Source organism: Simochromis diagramma, unplaced genomic scaffold, assembly GCF_900408965.1.
Source record: "Simochromis diagramma unplaced genomic scaffold, fSimDia1.1 OVJJ01000308.1, whole genome shotgun sequence".
Classification (NCBI taxonomy): domain Eukaryota; kingdom Metazoa; phylum Chordata; class Actinopteri; order Cichliformes; family Cichlidae; genus Simochromis; species Simochromis diagramma.
The window spans coordinates 82,929-101,437 of record NW_024386785.1 but is presented as its reverse complement, the minus strand read 5'-3'; the positions used below and the strand labels follow the sequence as shown (position 1 = coordinate 101,437).

The 18,509-nt window shown below is 38.7% G+C and overlaps 2 protein-coding genes across 2 annotated transcripts; both read left to right on the top strand.

The window, feature by feature from the left end:
* The first annotated feature begins 1,959 nt into the window (after positions 1-1,959).
* LOC120727967 lies at positions 1,960-11,377 on the top strand. The gene is made up of 7 exons (XM_040022585.1): positions 1,960-2,110; positions 4,896-5,231; positions 5,449-5,589; positions 7,956-8,096; positions 8,899-8,997; positions 9,254-9,294; positions 9,734-11,377. The coding sequence occupies exons 1-7, from the start codon at positions 2,071-2,073 to the stop codon at positions 9,884-9,886; spliced, it is 951 nt and encodes a 316-aa protein (XP_039878519.1). The 5' UTR covers positions 1,960-2,070; the 3' UTR covers positions 9,887-11,377.
* Positions 11,378-12,656: 1,279 nt separating this feature from the next.
* LOC120727968 lies at positions 12,657-18,509 on the top strand. Its single transcript, XM_040022586.1, has 6 exons — positions 12,657-12,748; positions 13,439-13,774; positions 13,991-14,107; positions 16,054-16,152; positions 16,731-16,771; positions 17,790-18,509. The coding sequence occupies exons 1-6, from the start codon at positions 12,709-12,711 to the stop codon at positions 17,940-17,942; spliced, it is 786 nt and encodes a 261-aa protein (XP_039878520.1). The 5' UTR covers positions 12,657-12,708; the 3' UTR covers positions 17,943-18,509.

The window sequence follows — 18,509 nt, the reverse complement described above, 5'->3', positions numbered from 1 at the left end:
GAGAGGAACAGTGTGTTCTGTTACTGAATTTCTGTGCAAACCACAGTTTATCAATAACAAAGACCATGTTTGATCATAAGGGTGTCCACCCTAGGCCAGAAGGTCAGTGATTTTACAATTGTATCAGCAGATCTGCAGCTGTATGTTCTGGACTCTGGTGAAGAGAGGGGCTGAGTGTGAAGCGGCGTGAATGAGAATCAGCACCTCCAAGTCTTAGGACACCTCAGTCAGAAGTAGGTGGAGTGTCCACCCCGGGTCAGGAACAAGTTATTGCCCCAAGTGGAGGAGTTCTTGAGGTCTGGTTCACAAGTGAAGACGAGGATAGCAGGACATCCACTGACAGATTGGTGTTGTGGCTGCAGTGATGCCAACACCATACTGGTCCATCATGGTGAAGAGAAACCTGAGTGTAAAGACAAAGTTCTTGATCTACATCCCTGCCCTCACCTATGGTCACGAGCTCTGGGTAGTGTTTGAAAAAAAGAGATGGCAGATACAAGCAGCAGAAATTAGCTTTCTCAGAAAAGTGGCTGGCCTCCCCCTTAGAGATAGGGTGAGGAGCTTGGCTATCGGGAGGGGCTCAGAGTACAGCGACTGCTGCACATCAAAAGGAGCCAGTTAAGGTGGTTCAGACATCTGACAAGGATTATTATTATTATTATTATTATTATTATTATTATTACTTTATTTCAGACATATACAACCTCCTGGGTGAGGTGTTCTGGGCATATCCCACCAGGAGGAGGTCCCGGGGCAGACCCAGGACATGCTGGAGAGATTATATCTGTCAGCCTGAACGCCTTGGTGTTCCCCCGTATTGGAGGTAGCTGGGGAGGTCTGGGCTTCCTTGCTTAGGCTACTGCCCCCATGACCCAGATAAGTGGAATTAGTTTTGCTGTCACTGAAGTTTAAAATTAACGCCATCCAGGCTTTGATTTCACTGAAACATTCTAACAGAGCCTTTAATGAGCTGCCATCATTTCATTCGTATGTATGACCTCTGTATCTCTGACCTCTGATGGAGGAATCCAGTGAACATCCAGCAACATCAGTTACAATGTGTTTCCTCAGCACACTTTAAAATCAACTGGGTTGTCAGAGCCATTTATAAATAAGGGCGTTATGTCTCAAACAAGTGACAATTTTCTTACAGAAAAGATGAACAAAAATGTGCGTTTGAACTTTACAAAGCACAGGCTACACAGCCCACTTCTCCTTAATGCGCGTTCACTTTCTATATCTTAAATGCAACTTCTGCTTCTACCCTGAAACTCAAACTTTACAACAGGTCATGGCCGCAAAGTATTCTGTAATTCATTCCCTCACATATAAGAAGATGGAACACCACATTTCTTTTACCTGTTCTGCTTTTTCTTATTTTCTGTCAGACGCACATTCTTATAATACTCACATTCAATATGGCCAACTGAGAACCTACCTGATTATTTTTGCTGACCATGTCCAGCTTTATGATCATAATGTACCTACCATCTGATGGTTCCTTCAAGTAAATAAAGTGCAGTGTCACGAAACTCAAATGACTTCAAACTTGTTTACTGAAGATGAAAGTGAGTTAACTGTACTCAGATGATCTTCACGATCACCCAATCTCAGTACAATTGAGTAATAAAGTGAGTGAATACATTTTTGTTTGAAATTTTCTATTTTGATGGCTCAAAACTTCCTCTCTGTCAGTGTCAAAGCTTTTTTTAGTAGTCGAGTTGCTTTAGATGATGCAGTGTTTTTGGTTTCACACGAAACTGGACTACAGCCAGACAGCTAAATTAAAGTGAATTTGATCAAGTCTGAAAAGTCTGCTCTGTGAGACGCAGGTCAGACTTCCAGAAACCAAAAGAATCAACTTCTGGAACTTCTGAAGGACGATTTAAAAGAAACCCATAAATAAATGGACACTTAATCTTTGACTCTGTAGTAGAAAAAAAACCATCAAAGCGCAGGAGTGTGAATTTGAAGGAGGGACTGCGAGGATAAGAGAAGTTAGAAGTTCCTTGTTTCCAAACAGAGAAGTAAGAGAAGCAGCATTAAACATTAAGCCGTCAGAACCTCGAGATGAAACTCTGTCACATTTTCTTCTGCTCCATCTTCCTCTGTAAGTAAATTCTTATTATTTCTGATTTATAAAAATGTTTGCAGGTTTTGCACTACACTAAAGAGTGCTGAAAGCAGAAGCAGAGGCTGTCTGTGAGTGAATGTCCACAGCTGGATGCTTCGATACTGAACCGCAGTCACAACATCCACACTTAAAAAAAAAGTTTGTGCGCCTTCAGCATTTTGTACGCTACAATATGGGTTCGGTATTCATGGTGGTTTTAGGTGCACCTCGTGCATCTATACAGAGGTGTGGACTCGAGTCACATGACTTGGACTCGAGTCAGACTCGAGTCATTAATTTTATGACTTTAGACTTGACTTGAAAAAATGTTCTAAGACTTGTGACTTGACTTGGACTTTTACACCAATGACTTGGGACTTGAATTGGACTTGAACCGGTTTACTTGAAAAGACTTGATATTTTACCCCAAATATAAAATTTAACATGCATATTATATAGAGATTGAAAATGTGACGTCATTCACGGGTAGAACCGCAAAGGATTCTGGGAACTCGTGGCAAGCGGTACTAGCGCACGCAGGCTTTCAATTAAAATCAGTTACACAGCAATAAAAAGAAACACAAAAATGTCAAGAAGCTGTTGTATTATTAACTGCAATAGCCGGTCGCATGACAGCCACGGGAAGCCGACGGGTAAAGAGATCGGTTGTTATCGGATTACGTCGTTGAGGAGGAATTGTTCGAGCCATGTTTCCGAAGTAACAAAGAGGCGACTGGATTGCAGCCATTCAAAGATCAAATATTACGTCCCAGAACACTCCAGCTCACAGGTTAGTCTGCTCCAAGCATTTCCACACAGGTCAGTGTGCTCTTGTAGTTAATGCGTCATTTTTCTTAACATAATTGGTGATATAGGTTACAAGCAAGTCTGGCGCTGAACAGAAATTGTCGCGCTATGCTCCTTTGTTTATTGTGCATAAATAGTGAATTGTCCTGACACAATATTGCGTTTCGCTTCTGTTATTATGGTACATTGACAAAAACATATAATTTTATTCACAGGATAAAACAGTTGTTTTGTATCACTAATTGTCCAGTGCGATTACAGCATACAGTATTATTGTCACTGCTACATTTCTGTGATGAACCAGAAATTATTTCCACTGCTAATTAATTACCCTTGAGCTCAAAGGTCCTATTAATAAACGGTTAACGAATGTGTATTTATGAAGACGATTTGTGAGACTGGTAAACTTATGATACGTACGATGGTCTTTACTTTCTACACGGTGCATTTCAAGGTCCTGTACCCATCCGTCGGTAAACTGTACCTGGGCTTGTTGCAGTGACCGGAAGTTACTAAACTTCACGAGTGTATGCACTCACAAGAACCGTATAATTATAAATATGCATATAAATATGCTACGATGAGATAGCTGACTTCATCTAACTAGCAAATGTTTTCCAGGCTACGTTGGTGATGCAGTTTTTTTTTTAAATGATATTTTAAAAAAAATATCATTTATTTATGTATGATATTTTTGTCATGCGATTTTAAAGCCAGTCCTACAAGCGCATCCAAGAATAACATGCAGCTTATCTCAGAACTGTCGGTGAAAATTATTCTTGGAGCTAGGTTTAATTGAGCTGCATTTTAAAGAGGTGCAATTTCACAATTTGTGTATATTTTCTAAGTTCACTATTTTGTCATGTGTTGAGAAAAACACAGATTTAAAAATTACATGGTCTAATATTTACATTTAGCATATAACTTCAACATGCTTTTTTTCGTTTTTTTTTAAAGACTCGAAAGGACTTGAAATTGAAAATTTCAGACTTGTGACTTTACTTGGACTTTTACACCAGTGACTTGAGACTCGACTCTGACTTGCCTGACATTACTTGAGACTTGACTTGAGACTTGAGGATAAAGACTTGAGACTTACTTGAGACTTGCAAAACAATGACTTGGTCCCACCTCTGCATCTATACTCCCGAACACATCAGAATGTTTAAAAGGCTGGTTCAGTTTAATTTTGCTTTCTTGGGATAAACATCTGTAATTACTTTGTTGTTCTATTTGATGCAGTGTTTTATGTAATTCAGGCTAACATCATGACTATAAGGAAGCTTTTGAATTTTTTTTTATGTCAAAACAAGTTCAATTTTTCATCAGCAAATTCTACAAAATTTATTTATCTATCATCTAATTTCTTCATCTGTGGATTTTCAAATACAAGTCAGTGGGATAATACTATGATTTTGATGCAGCAGTAACAGAATTACAGTATACTTTGTTTGAATGAGGACATACCCCGCCACTTCAAGTTTTCCAGGTAACTTCTGGCTTTCAGTAGAGAATAAAAGGTCCTGGTCTTGGCCAGTAAGTCACGTTTCTGTGAAAGCTAAACTGCAGCAATGTAACTGTGGGCAAAAGACAACAACGTTATTTGTGCCTTTTTACTAAGTTCAAGAGGAACAGCACAGCTTAAATGTTAACAGACTGAAAGATGAATATTAAGCAACTATTTCAAAAACCTGAAAGCAGATCAATTTCTTATCACAAACAAATAAAAGGTCAATTTTTAAACTTTTAACTCTGAGCTGAGCTGTTCTTCAGCAGATGGCTTGTGTCGATGTCAGGAAGAAGCAGGGTGATTTTGTTCAAATGAAAAATATAAAGAGAGTGAATTTAAATGAACTACTTTAAAATGTTGTTCTGAATTACACTGAAAGATCATCTGTTTTAATTTAATAAAATATCATCAAACTGCAGCGTTTACAGGAAGTTGGTAATAATTGATTGTTCATATTTTCTACAGACCTGCAGGATGGAAACACTGGACTTGCCAACGCTGAAACTCCCGTCTATGAAGGAGTGGAAGGAGGAAACATCACAGTTACATGCAAATTTTATATCCCTGGAAGAAAAACATTTTTCTGCAAAGAAAAATGTGAAAAAGGAAACATTCTCATTGAAACAGCTGATTACACAGCTCAGAGCGGCAGATACAGCATTGAATATGAAAAAGATCATTTCTTAACTCCTATTGTGCACGTGAGCATCACACAGCTGAACAAGTCGGATTCAGGACGGTACAGCTGCACACTGGACACGAGTTTTCAACCATGTGATTTTCAGCTTGTCATCACAGGAGGTGAGTAAAAAAAATGTATTCATGTCCCTGAAGATGTGAAAGTCTCAATGATCACAGTTACATATCTTTCAAATAACCTACATGTGTCATATTTACACTACACGTTTAGTTTCATGAGTTGTGCTGTAAACACACATTAACACCTATTACTCACATGCAGACAGAAAACCTGCTTCAAGCAGGATTATTATTATTCTGATTGTTTCTTTGTTCACAGCTTCAGACACTCCAACACCTCATGAGCCTTTATCAACATCAACATTTCTCTTATCAGCTTCCACAACACCAACAACACATTTCAGTTCAGGAAGCTTCACACCTTCATCAACCTCTCCTGAAACACTGTCATCAGGCTCAGGTACATCATATATGCACGTGTGAATGTGTGAGTGTGAATCAGTCTCATGTTTATCAAACAACCTTCATCCATGTCCATTAATGACACATCAGCAGGAGTGGAAGAGGCACTTTGATTTATTCCTGAAGTATAATTAGAAACGTCACGGAGCAGAAATACACAACTCTGTTAAAAGTAAAAGAAAAAAAGTATGTCCCTGAAGATGTGAACTTCTCACTGACCACAGTTACATATCTGTTAAATAACGTACATGACACGACATCAAACTAGAGTTAAAGTATAACAGAAAATTAATCTGAACTTATAAAAAAGTGAAGTCATCAAATAAATGTAGTGCTGTAAAGGGCGTCAGAGTGTCACTGCATGAGGTCTTGATGGCAGATAAAGATGTGATCAGTCAATATTTGACTTCAATGGTTCTCAGGTCAGGCCTGCAGGCAGGGTTAAACTGACAGTTTTCATTGTCAGTTTTCCTTTTGTTGATAAAGGTTGATAAAGAAATATTGTTGCATCATGCTGAAAATCATCACTGCTGATTTTTGTAGTCTCTGCAGTTTTACTGCTTCTAGACCTGCTGCTTGACACTTCACCAAAAGATCCTTTTATCTCATCTGGAACATGAAGTCAGAATCAAAGACATGGTTCTGACATGATTTAAATCATATCTGACCAATTAAAACTTCTCTGTACATTTAGGATTGTTCCACAACAGCACCACTTACTACTCTGTTGTTATAAGATAAGATAAGATAAGATAAGATAAGATAAGATAAGATTGCCTTTATTAGTCCCACACGTGGGAAATTTGTTTTGTCACAGCTGAAAGCGGACAGTGCAAAGTTATATAGCAAAAATTAGAGAACACTGTTAGAACAATAAGAATAATATTCTGTACATAACTGTACAGAATAGAATAAAATAAAATATACAGTAGGATAAAGTAGAATACAAATGCTATATGCAACTGAGTAAAGATACAACTTTGTCAGAAAAAGAGTATTGCACTTAGTCTTCAGACTTCACAACAAAGACTTTTGCAGCTGATCAAACACACACAAACCCACACAGGTGCAATAAGTCTTTGTTGTGAAGTCTGACAGCAGTGGTTCCCAAACTTTTTTTGCTAGGTCCCCCTTTGTTTTATAAGAAAATATTCGTGCCCTCCTGAACAAACATATCCTCCAACCACACACACACATTTTTTGTTTTCAAACTCCATTGCTGTTTATTTAACTTTTTGTAAACAATTAAACAAATAAAAGTAAACTGCAATAAATTACAAGTTACAATACAATAAACTTTTATCTCTTTTGAATAACAAAAACAAACCATCTTTATGGTGTAATCATTCAATGTGTAATTGTTTTTTTACTGTGTAATAATATTCAACATTGCTATCAATACATTTTTCAAAAAAAACCTCTCTGTGCAAAATGGGCTTGAAAACATAAACAACCGTCGGATACTGTTTGTCCGGGGGAACAAATTGCGAGAGGATCTGCCTGATATTATTTGCATCCCACTATAACTCTACTGTAACTATACTGTATAAGGAGATAACATCTCCAAAATTACAGTAGTAGTTGGTCATTATAACACATGAACATTACCTGATGCTGAGTGAAGCAGAGCAAAGTTACAGAGGTTTTATTAGAGACACAGATAAGCGTTTTGCAATTTGGCATAATTTAAAAAAGTTTAAATTTCTGCGTACTGAACAGCAGAAATGAGGCTTTCTTGTCAGAGATCATTTTTGGGGGGGAAATAGTGGCCGACAGCGCTGTACATGACTTGTGCATAATAAGAGAACAAATAATGCAAAAACCAGAGATTTTTAGACTGGAAACTGTTCTTGAAATACACTGAGAGAGGGGAGGGGGAGCTGAGCAGGAAGTGTGATTATATTGTGGTGGAAGCAAAACAGCCAAAGTAAGAGGGAATTAATGACAATATTTATCAAACATGAAGTGCAGTTCTGATCTTCTTTTGCTGCTGGTTCAGTGTCTTTTGGTCAGAGAGTGACAAAACCGGCAGCTTCAGAAGCTGTGAGATGTCGGCTTTCAGCCCCAATGGCGTGTCTGTGTACGTGGCGTTGGGTGAGAAGCCGACATCTCACAGATCCGTGTCATGCGTCAGGTCCGCTTTGTGTTTATTTCTGTGGGTGGAATCTGTTTAGCTGCTCTCATTAACTGTTTTATGATCACAGTTATATATCTTTCAAATAACCTACATGTGTCATATTTACACTACACGTTTAGTTTCATGAGTTGTGCTGTAAACACACATTAACACCTATTACTCACAAGCAGACAGAAAACCTGCTTCAAGCAGGATTATTATTATTCTGATTGTTTCTTTGTTCACAGCTTCAGACACTCCAACACCTCATGAGCCTTTATCAACATCAACATTTCTCTTATCAGCTTCCACAACAACAACAACACATTTCAGTTCAGGAAGCTTCACACCTTCATCAACCTCTCCTGAAACACTGTCATCAGGCTCAGGTACATCATATATGCACGTGTGAATGTGTGAGTGTGAATCAGTCTCGTGTTTATCAAACAACCTTCATCCATGTCCATTAATGACACATCAGCAGGAGTGGAAGAAGGAGTTTGAATGTCAGTCAATATTTGACTTCAATGGTTCTCAGATTTCTTCCTATGAATTTATATAAGCATCAGTGTAACAGTCACACAGGAATGTTGCGTGTAGGGTAGTTTTTATTGAATATTTTAAGCAGAATGAGGAGGCGTTCAAGTCTTACCAGCAAGCATTACAACATGACATGATACACATGACAAACATTTTTTTAGACTCGTTTTTTTTTTTTGAAAGCCCCCACTTCAGATGTTATCAGTTCATGCTATGTCGTTTTTTGGTGAACCTCCATGACTTACTTAAAAAAACAAAAAAAAATTAAACTTTGAATATGTATGTGTGCAACTTTATTGATAAAATGTATTTATTACATATTTTGATTGTAACAGTTAAATCTGTTCTGTTAATCAGTTTTTCTGATTTTCTTCATGGAGATGAGGCTCATTAAATCCAAATCTTCTGGACTCGCTCTGTCATAATGTTCAGAAACTGTGTGCATGCTTAGTAGGAGTGTAGCTTATGGGAAAAACACATTTAAAGTCTTATTTTCAAAAGTTTGGGGTAAAGTTGCCAAACTGACTAAAGTAGTCAGTCCAAAAACACCAACCCCATTGAATTTACCAGTCACCACACTTCATCTGTCGTTTTCTAAAAACTCGTGAAAAGCAGCATTTGAAGTTTTGTGTCTGTGTGTCTGTCATCCAGGTTTGTCCTTGGAGCTGGTGATACGTTTATCTGTGGTGGTGGTTCTGCTGCCTGTTGTTCTGCTGCTCATCTACAGAATCACGGCCGAGGGCTCTAACGGTGAGTTACCTTCAAACATTATTTAAAACCTTTAAGATTCATTAATTGACAACAGAGTTATTATACTTTTGTATTTTGATGTCTTGTTTTCAATTCAGATTATTTTCAATTAATTTCCAGAGTTGATTTTCATATTTCAGTTTAAGGTTTATTGTAAGAAAATGTTTAGTTTTAGTTGAAGTTTTATTTGTCTCAATTATTATCCTGAGGAGGGCATAGTAAAGCTAATGAAACTTATTACCTGTCTGTTCTACAGGTTTGAACTGCAAGAGACGCTCAGCATATGACCACACTGAGGTGACTTATCTCTGTTTGTTTTCTCTCTATGTCATCTTTTAAAAATCTGTACCAGGCTGGAAAGAAAAACAAACAAACTGAGATTTCATGGTTAAAAAAAAGTTCAGGATTCTGAATTTAAATTGGTAAATGCTGACCTAAAATGTTAAAACATTATTTCTTTTCAGTTTCAATCATATGATTCATTTTCATTTAAATCTGCACTAGTCTCTGTTTTATATTAAAAGACGCAAGCGGCACTAAAATGAACCAAAATAAAGTTCAAAATCTACTTTTTCACTTCTCTGTGTACTATAAATAGAACACACAGCTTCTGTTTCCATCCTGACACTAAAAACCTGCTGCGCATCATCATCTTCTGCTTTAATATGTCGTTGCTGTCACTGTGTTTCTGTCTTTGCTCCTCAGTTCAGTCAGTTTGTTATTTTTATTTTCCCAGATTGGTCTCAGTGAAATCGATCGTCCAGTCTCCTCATGTGAAGACTCGACCTACCAAAGTCTCAATACAGCGAGCAGAGATCACGGCCAAACCTACTCTACACTCAGACACAATAACCAGTTTTCAGACATGAACTCCTGTGAAGCTGAATGACTGCATGAGCATACCTGTTATTTTTCCATTAAACCAAGTTACCAGGGTCAGTGATAAAGATTTGATCATCAAACTGCTGCAAAAGCAGGAATGAGATTATGGACCTCTTACAATCCACAGGTCAATCTCATCCATGTCACCTTCTCCCATTGCTTCCTCCTTTTCAACCAAGTATCAAGACCAAACAGGTAATAGACGCGTTGCTCCACCATGTACATGTCACACTTTGCCCCTTTCAAAACTGAAATGCACACGCATGCAGAAGTTGCAGTAATTTGCAGTGAGCAGCAGAGGGAGATTTTACTTCAAGCCAAATGGTAAATGGCCTGTATTTGTATAGCGCTTTACTAGTCCCTAAGGACCCCAAAGTGCTTTACACATCCAGTCATCCACCCATTCACACACACATTCACACACTGGTGATGGCAGCTACATTGTAGCCACAGCCACCCTGGGGCGCACTGACATTAAAACAATTACGGAAAAGCCTTTAAACAGAAGTTATTAACACATTTACACACACACATATTATATTACCTGCCTAGTTTAACTGTTTCTGATGATTAAGGACTAATGTACTTCATTTGTCCTCGCCCTGCTGGTAATGCAACTTCTGTATGGACGCATCCGTTTCATGTTTTGTAGAGGCAAAGCGTGAAATGGACACAGTGGACCGGTGTGTCTATTATATATCGGTTCGATCTTTTAGCTCAGTGGTTCCCAAAGTGGTGAACGTGCCACATTGCATGGGGAGTGCGGTATGAATTTTTTTAAAAAAGAAGAGTGGACACTGTTAGTATAATAGGCAGGTTTTTTGACGGGGCTCCCACACAAATGCAAAGCAGAAGATGAAGCATCACCAAATATGCTTCCAAACCAATTTCCTTCCAAGCCAAACACAAACATATGATGAAGCATATCTTGCCTTTGGCTTCACCTGCACAACAGCTGTCGAACCAAGGGTAGGTCTCCCCGACAGAATTAATTTCCCCTGCGTTGGGAGCACACGCTGGGCTCTCCAAATCACGGACAAACAGTATCCCACATTCTTGATTTTTAGTTCACAAACACTATAACGACTAACTACTCCTGAAACTTTGGAGGTTTTAGCTCTTTGTACAGTAAAGTTACAGGAGGATATAGATAATTATCAGGCAAAATGTCCTTCATTTGTTAATCCCACATGAGAACAATAAATATATCATTTTCTGCTGTAACCCTCAAACTGAATGGTAATGTAACGACACTCATTTTTCACTTTTTCAAAAAACTAAAACATTACTACTTCCACGTCTAATTGTCTGTAATGGAGGCGGAGTAAACTGGATCCACCCTCCGTGCCCGGTGAATGCTCGCGACACAGGACGAACAAATGTTGTCAGTGATACTTACCTTGGCACAACACTGCTCCTGCCACAATTTGTTCCCCCGGTTCAAATCAAGGACAAACAGTGTCCCACAGTTGTTTATGTTTTTAAACCCATTTTGCACAGAGAGACATTTTTTGAAAAATGTATCGATAGCAGTGTTGATTGTAGAACAAAGAGGGGCCTAGCAAAAAAAGTTTGGGAACCACTGTTTTAGCCACAGTGTAAATGAATGATGTAAATGGATGTGCAGTCTGCCCAAGTCACCTATTAGAAGGTCTGCTTTTTAAATAAAATAAAAGTCATTTCAAAGTTTCTAAACTATTTGGAATCACTCGTCTCATTCTTTGATTAAAATATGTTGTCATGACACATTTGTGTGTTAGGAAGAGCGTGGATTCTAAACGCAGGACTCAGCAGAAAGACTTGAACTCAAAACACAGCATTATTAGCTACCAAATGGCAAACTTAACAACACATACAGATGAGTAAAACAGGAGCAAACAGACTGAAAACTAACACTGACAGAGAGAAGGGAGAACACACAACATGAGGGGAGATCACAACAAGGGAGTGAAGGAAACTAAAGGCTTAAATACACAAGAGGTGATCAGGGAGATGGAACTCACAAGAACACAGGTGAACTAAATCTGACAAACAAGACAGAGGATGCAAAACTGAATGTACGGGCAGGAGACGTGGGACTAACAAAATAAAACAGGAAGGAACACCTGAGACTGAGACATGACACTTGGACTGGGGATAAACAGACATGGAGACATGACAGACTGGGGACACAAAAGGATGAAACACTGAAATGAAGATGGGAACAGGGAAAAACCACAGCCAGACAGACCTGAATACAACTGGGGAGACCAGAGGTAAAACGACACAGAGACACTGGAGACACAACACAGGGACGAAACTAACAGACTGGACACAAAAGCACAAGAAATCAAGAAATATAAATAACAAACTCATAGACAACAGAGTGTAACATATGCAGGAAGTAGAAGCTAAATTAACTTATAACTTTCAAAGACACATAATTACATAATTTTGTATGTGGCAGGTGAGTGACCACAGCTTTGTATTAAACAGTTTTTATTTTGACAGGAAGCCCCTCAGTGATGAGCTTTCTGTCAGTGTCACTGCTCCTTTAGTAGGTGAGTTGCAGATGGATTCACACGATGAAACTGCAGCCAGTTAAATAAGATTAGTAAACTCCAAACTCTGTTTTGGAAGACAAAAAAAAAGTTACAAGAAAATGTCAAAGTTGAAATTGAAAATTCAGAAAATGTAAAACTAAACCATAAATAAATGGACAAAAAAAACCCTGTGAAAGCAGAGGAGTGTGGGTTTGAGGGAGGGACCACAACAAATGCAAAAGTTAGAAGTTCCTGGTTTGCAAACAGAGAAGTAAGAGAAGCAGCATTAAACCGTCAGAACCTCGAGATGAAACTCTGTCACATTTTGTTCTGCTTCATTTTCCTCTGTGAGTAAATTCTTCTTATTTCTGATTTATAACAATGTTTGCAGGTTTTGCACTACATCAGAAATAGTGTTGAAAGAAGAAGCTGAGGTTGTCTGTGAGTCAATGTCCACCACTGTTCTTACGGAGCAGATGAAGAGCTAAAACGTCCAAAATTTCAGAAGTAATAAGTCATTATTAGAGGTGTTTGTGATCTAAAAGCCCAGTGCGCGCTCCCGACGCAGGGGAAACAAATTCTGTCGGGGATACCGACCTTGACACGTCACCTGGTTAGCAGCTGCGTTCAGACCGACAGCAGCTCGTTTGTGTTCAGAGTGCTGCTTCCTTCTTTTCCAAACTACTAAACCACATTTAGAGCTTGTAAGGAAACAACCTTATCATTGAGTTCAGGAGGAACAGCACAGCTCAAAGCAGATCAAGATCTTAATACAAACAAATAAGAGGTCAGTTTTCAAACTTTTAACTGAGCGGTTCTTCAGTAGATGGCTTGTGTTGGCAGGAAGGACCAGGATGATTTTGTTTAAATGAAGACTACAAAGAGAGTGAATTTAAATGAACTACCTTTAATTGTTGTGTTCAATTAGATAATAATAATAATAACAATAATTTGTTTCAGTTTAATTTAATAAAATATTTAAAATCAAATGCAGTGTTTACAGGAAGTTGGTAACTGATTCTTCCTGTTTTCTACAGACCTGCAGGATGGAAACACTGGACTTGCCAACGCTGAAACTCCCGTCTATGAAGGAGTGGAAGGAGGAAACATCACAGTCGAATGTAAATTTTATTTACTAGGAAGTAAGATGTTGTTCTGCAAAGACAAATGTGAAAAAGCAAACGTTCTCATTGAAACAACTGATCACACAGCTCAGAGCGGCAGATACAGCATCAAATATGAAAAAAATTATTTCTCAAAGGATATTGTGCATGCGAGCATCACACAGCTGAACAAGTCTGACTCAGGATGGTACAGCTGCACACTGGACACAAGTTTACAACCATGTGATTTTCAGCTTGTCATCACAGGAGGTGAGTAAAAAAAATCTTATTCATGTCCCTGAAGATGTGAACTTCTCACTGACCACAGTTACTTTTCTTTCAAATAACCTACATGTGTCATATTTACACTACAGGTTAGTTCAATGAGTTCTGCTGTAAACACACATTAACCCCTGTTACTCACATGCAGACAGAAAACCTGCTTCAAGCAGGATTGTTATTATTCTGATTTTTCCTTGTTCACAGCTTCAAACATTTCAACACCTCATCAGCCTTTATCAACATCAACATTTCTCCTGTCGGCCTCCACAACAACAACAACAACAACAGTCTCCAGACAGCCTCAAACAGCTGCAGGTTCAGGTACATCGTATATGCATGAGTGTGGATCTGTCATTGTTTATCACAAAAATAAAAACCTCATCCATGTCTATTAACGACACATCAGTGTGGAAGAAGCAGTCTGATAAATTCCTGAAGTATAAGTAGAAACAGCCACAGTGTAGAAATACACACAAAAAAGTATTGACATTAAACTTTCATCAAAGTATCAAAAGTAAAATTACCAGAGCTGTTTTATGATGAGGTTATGTTTGTGAATTTTTATCTGTTAATTGCTCCCAATGGCAACCTTTCATAATTTAAACTGAATTATGTATTTGATGTAAGAGACAGAGTGTGTAAAAGCGAATATCTGAATTTACCAGTCGATCTACATCCCTGTCCTCACCCAACACCTATGGTCGTGAGCTGTGGGTAGTGACTGAAAGAATGGCGGAAATGAGCTCCCTCCAAGGGAGGCTGGTGTTTTCCTTAGAGATGGGATGAAGAGTTCGGCCATTCAGGAGGGGCGCAGAGTAGAGCTGCTGCTCCTCCACATCGTAAGGAGCCAGTTAAGTTAAGTTTGGGCATCTGACAAGGTTGCCTCCTGGGAGCCTCCCGGGTGAGGTGTTCCGGGCTTGTCCCACCGGGAGAAGAGACCCAGGACACGCTCTCGTCTGGCCTGGGAATGCCTTTGTGTTCCCCTGGAAAAGCTGGCTGGGGAGAGGGAGGGCTGGGCTTCTCTGCTTAGGTTGCTGCCCCCGCGACCCGCCCTTTAAAGGTGGAAGAAGATTAAGATATTACATTTTGTAAAATGAATATAAAATTATGAAGGAAGTGAAGTTATGAGATAAATCTAGGAATGTAAAGAGCACAACGTCTAAATGAAGCACTTAAAAACTTACCACCACTGCAGATAAAAGCTGGTTGAGAACTTGGCTGACTTCTTCAGTGTCACTACATGAGCTCTTGATGGCAGACAAAGATGTGATCAGTCAATATTTGAGTTCAGTGGTTTCTTAGATTTCTTCCTATGAATTTCTATAAGCATTACAGCAGATACACGTGACAAAAACATTTTGGTGAATCTCCATGACTTTATTAAAAAAAATAATGGAAAAAAATTTAACTTTGAATATTTGTGTTTAGTTTTGTGTGCACAAATTGTAACAGTTAAATCTGTTCTGTTAATCAGTTTTTCTCATTTTCATCATGGAGATGAGGCTCATTAAATCCAAATCTTCTGGACTCGCTCTGTCATAATGTTCAGAATCCGTGTGCATGCTTAGTAGGAGTGTAGCTTATGGGAAAAACACATTTAAAGTCTTATTTTAAAAGTCTGGGGTAAAGTTGCAGAACATTTGAATATGATGAACTGGATGAGACCACAGATTCTATTCACTGAGTTTTTAATGTCCCAGTGACCATGGAAATGAAAGTGATGGTTCTCTCCCAGTTTGTTTAGATGGATGGGGATTTAAAATAATTACCAAGATTTGACTCAAGCTGCTGAGCTAAAAGGCTGGAGCTGAAGCTCAGTCTCATGGCAAAACATGAAAAACTGACAAAAAGTTGTTTGTGTGCACAGAAAACTATTACAGTCATGTGACTTCAGTAATATCATTTCAACAGGAAGAATGATGGTTCTTCTGTGAGACTTTGCTGCATTTTATGTTTTATAAATTATTTGCTGTGGTGCACGTCTGTTTCCTAAGATCCTGTTAACCTGCACAGATCATGCTTTATGTTCACCCACTCTTCACATTTCCAAGACCAAAGTCCAGCAGCACAGAATGATTCAAGACACTGAGCAGCAGTTTATTTACTTGACAAATGATCCATACCCAGAACAACAACTATTCCCTCACAAAGAGAAACAAGTTACAATTCTCCAACAAGAGCGAAGCTCAACAACATTTCACGTCTTTTTCTGAGAAACTCGTGAAAAGCAGCATTTGAAGTTTTGCGTCTGTGTGTCTGTCATCCAGGTTTGTCCTTGGAGCTGGTGATACGTTTATCTGTGGTGGTGGTTCTGCTGCCTGTTGTTCTGCTGCTCATCTACAGAATCACGGCCGAGGGCTCTAACGGTGAGTTACCTTCAAACATTATTTAAAACCTTTAAGATCCATTAATTGACAACAGAGTTATTATACTTTTGCATTTTGATGTTTGTTTTCAATTCAGTTTATTTTCAGTTAATTTCCAGAGTTGATTTTCATATTTCAGTTTAATTAGTTTCAATTATTATCCTGAGGAGGGCATATGTCAGAGGCAAGATTTAAGATAAGTAGTACAGGTATTACAATAAAAACTGTATTAGCGACACACCTGCGTTAGACCTGTCCGGGGTGTATCATGACTCTTGCCCTGTGACAGCTGAGAAAGGCTTCAGCATCCCCACAACCTTAATAAGGAGAAGTGGATTTCATTTAAATAAATTGCATTTTGTTTTTATTCTTTCACATCTCATTTTTGTTTTTAATGTATTTTAACTGTAATAACCTTTATTCAAAATATTTCTTGTGGTACTGATTGGTTGCTGATAAACTCAGTGTTTCACAGGACAGGCACACACACTGGACACACAACATTTTGTTAAAATTGTATTATGTTTTCAGAATAAGTGAGTCAAGCTAATGAAGCTTATTACCTGTCTTTTCTACAGGTTTGAACAGCAGGAGACACTCAGCATTTGACCACACTGAGGTGACTTATCTCAGTTTGTTTTTTCTCTATGTCATCTTTTAAAAATCTGTACGAGACTGGAAAGAAAATGGCATGGTCCTGGGTCATTTTGGCCCAGCGGTTTAAGTTTCCTGTGCTTTTTGTCATTTTTTGCATTATGTTAAGGTTGGGTTTCCTACGTCACTCTGTTCAGTATTCTCCCTGTGTTGTTGCCTTCTGTGTCTCCCCCTGAGTGTCTGCATTTACATGGTTGTGTGAGTTCTTGTGACATCTTGTTTTCCCCAGCCTATCATGTCTGCCTCTCTCCCTCATGCTCCTCATGTTCTCTCTCCCTCTAGTTTAGTTTATATTTTTATATTTTATAGTTTTGCATCGTTTTCCCTCGAGTCAGCAATGAAGCTGCATTTTGAGTTCGCCCTCATGTGTTGCGAATCCTGCATTTTGGGTCCAATCTCCTGCCTGTCACAGAGCAATTCATGACAGAAAAGAAAAACAAAAAGTGATTTCCTGGTTTACAAAAAGTTCATGATTTTCAATTTAAATTGGTAAATGCTGACCTAATAGGAAAATGTTAAAACAATATTTCATTCCAGGTTCAATCATATTGAGGCGATCGTGGCTCAAGAGTTGGCAGTTCGTCTTGTAACCGGAAGGTTGCCGGTCCGAGCCCCGGCTCGGCCAGTCTCGGCTGTTGTGTCCTTGGGCAAGACACTTCACCTATACCGCCTCCTGGTCTGCCCCAGGGCAGCTGTGGCTACAACTGTAGCTTACCTTCACCAGTGTGTGAATGAATAGTGGAATTGTAAAGCGGTTTGAGGGCCCGAAAAGCGCTATATAATTGAAATCCATTATTATTATTATGTTTCATTTAAATCTACTTTTTCACTTCTCTGTGTACTATAAATAGAACACACAGCTTCTGTTTCCATCCTGACACTAAAAACCTGCTGCGCATCATCATCTTTAATATGTCGTTGCTGTCATTGTGTTTTTGTCTTTTCTCCTCAATTCAGTCAATTTGTTATTTTTATTTTCCCAGATTGGTCTCAGTGAAATCGATCGTCCAGTCTCCTCATGTGAAGACTCGACCTACCAAAGTCTCAATACAGCGAGCAGAGATCACGGCCAAACCTACTCTACACTCAGACACAATAACCAGTTTTCAGACATGAACTCCTGTGAAGCTGAATGACTGCATGAGCGTACCTGTCATTTTTCTCCCATTGCTTCCATCTTTTAACCCAGTATCGTGTCAAAACATGTAATAGACACGCTGGTCCACCGTGTACATTTGACACTTTGCCCCTTACAAAACATGAAATGGACACACATGCAGAAGTTGCAGTAACAGCAGAGGGAGATTTATTTCAAGCCAACATGAAAATAATCATCGGAAAGCCTTTAAATAAATGTTATTAACACATTTACATGTATATACATATTAGCCACCTAGCTTAACTGTTTCTGATGATTAAGGACGACTTGGTCCTCACTACCGACTTCATGGCTTTACATATATTACTCCCCCTGCTGGTAATGCAACTTCTGCATTCATGTCCATTTCATTAGTTGAAGAGGTAAAGCGTGCGATGGACACTGTCGACCGACGTGTCTGTTACACGTTTTGCCGTGATATCAGTTTGATCCTTTAGCCACAGTGTCAATGAATGACGTACATGGATCTACAGTCTGCCCAAGTCACCTATTAGAAGGTCTACTTTTTAATTAAAATAAAAGTCATTTCAAAGTTTCTAAACTA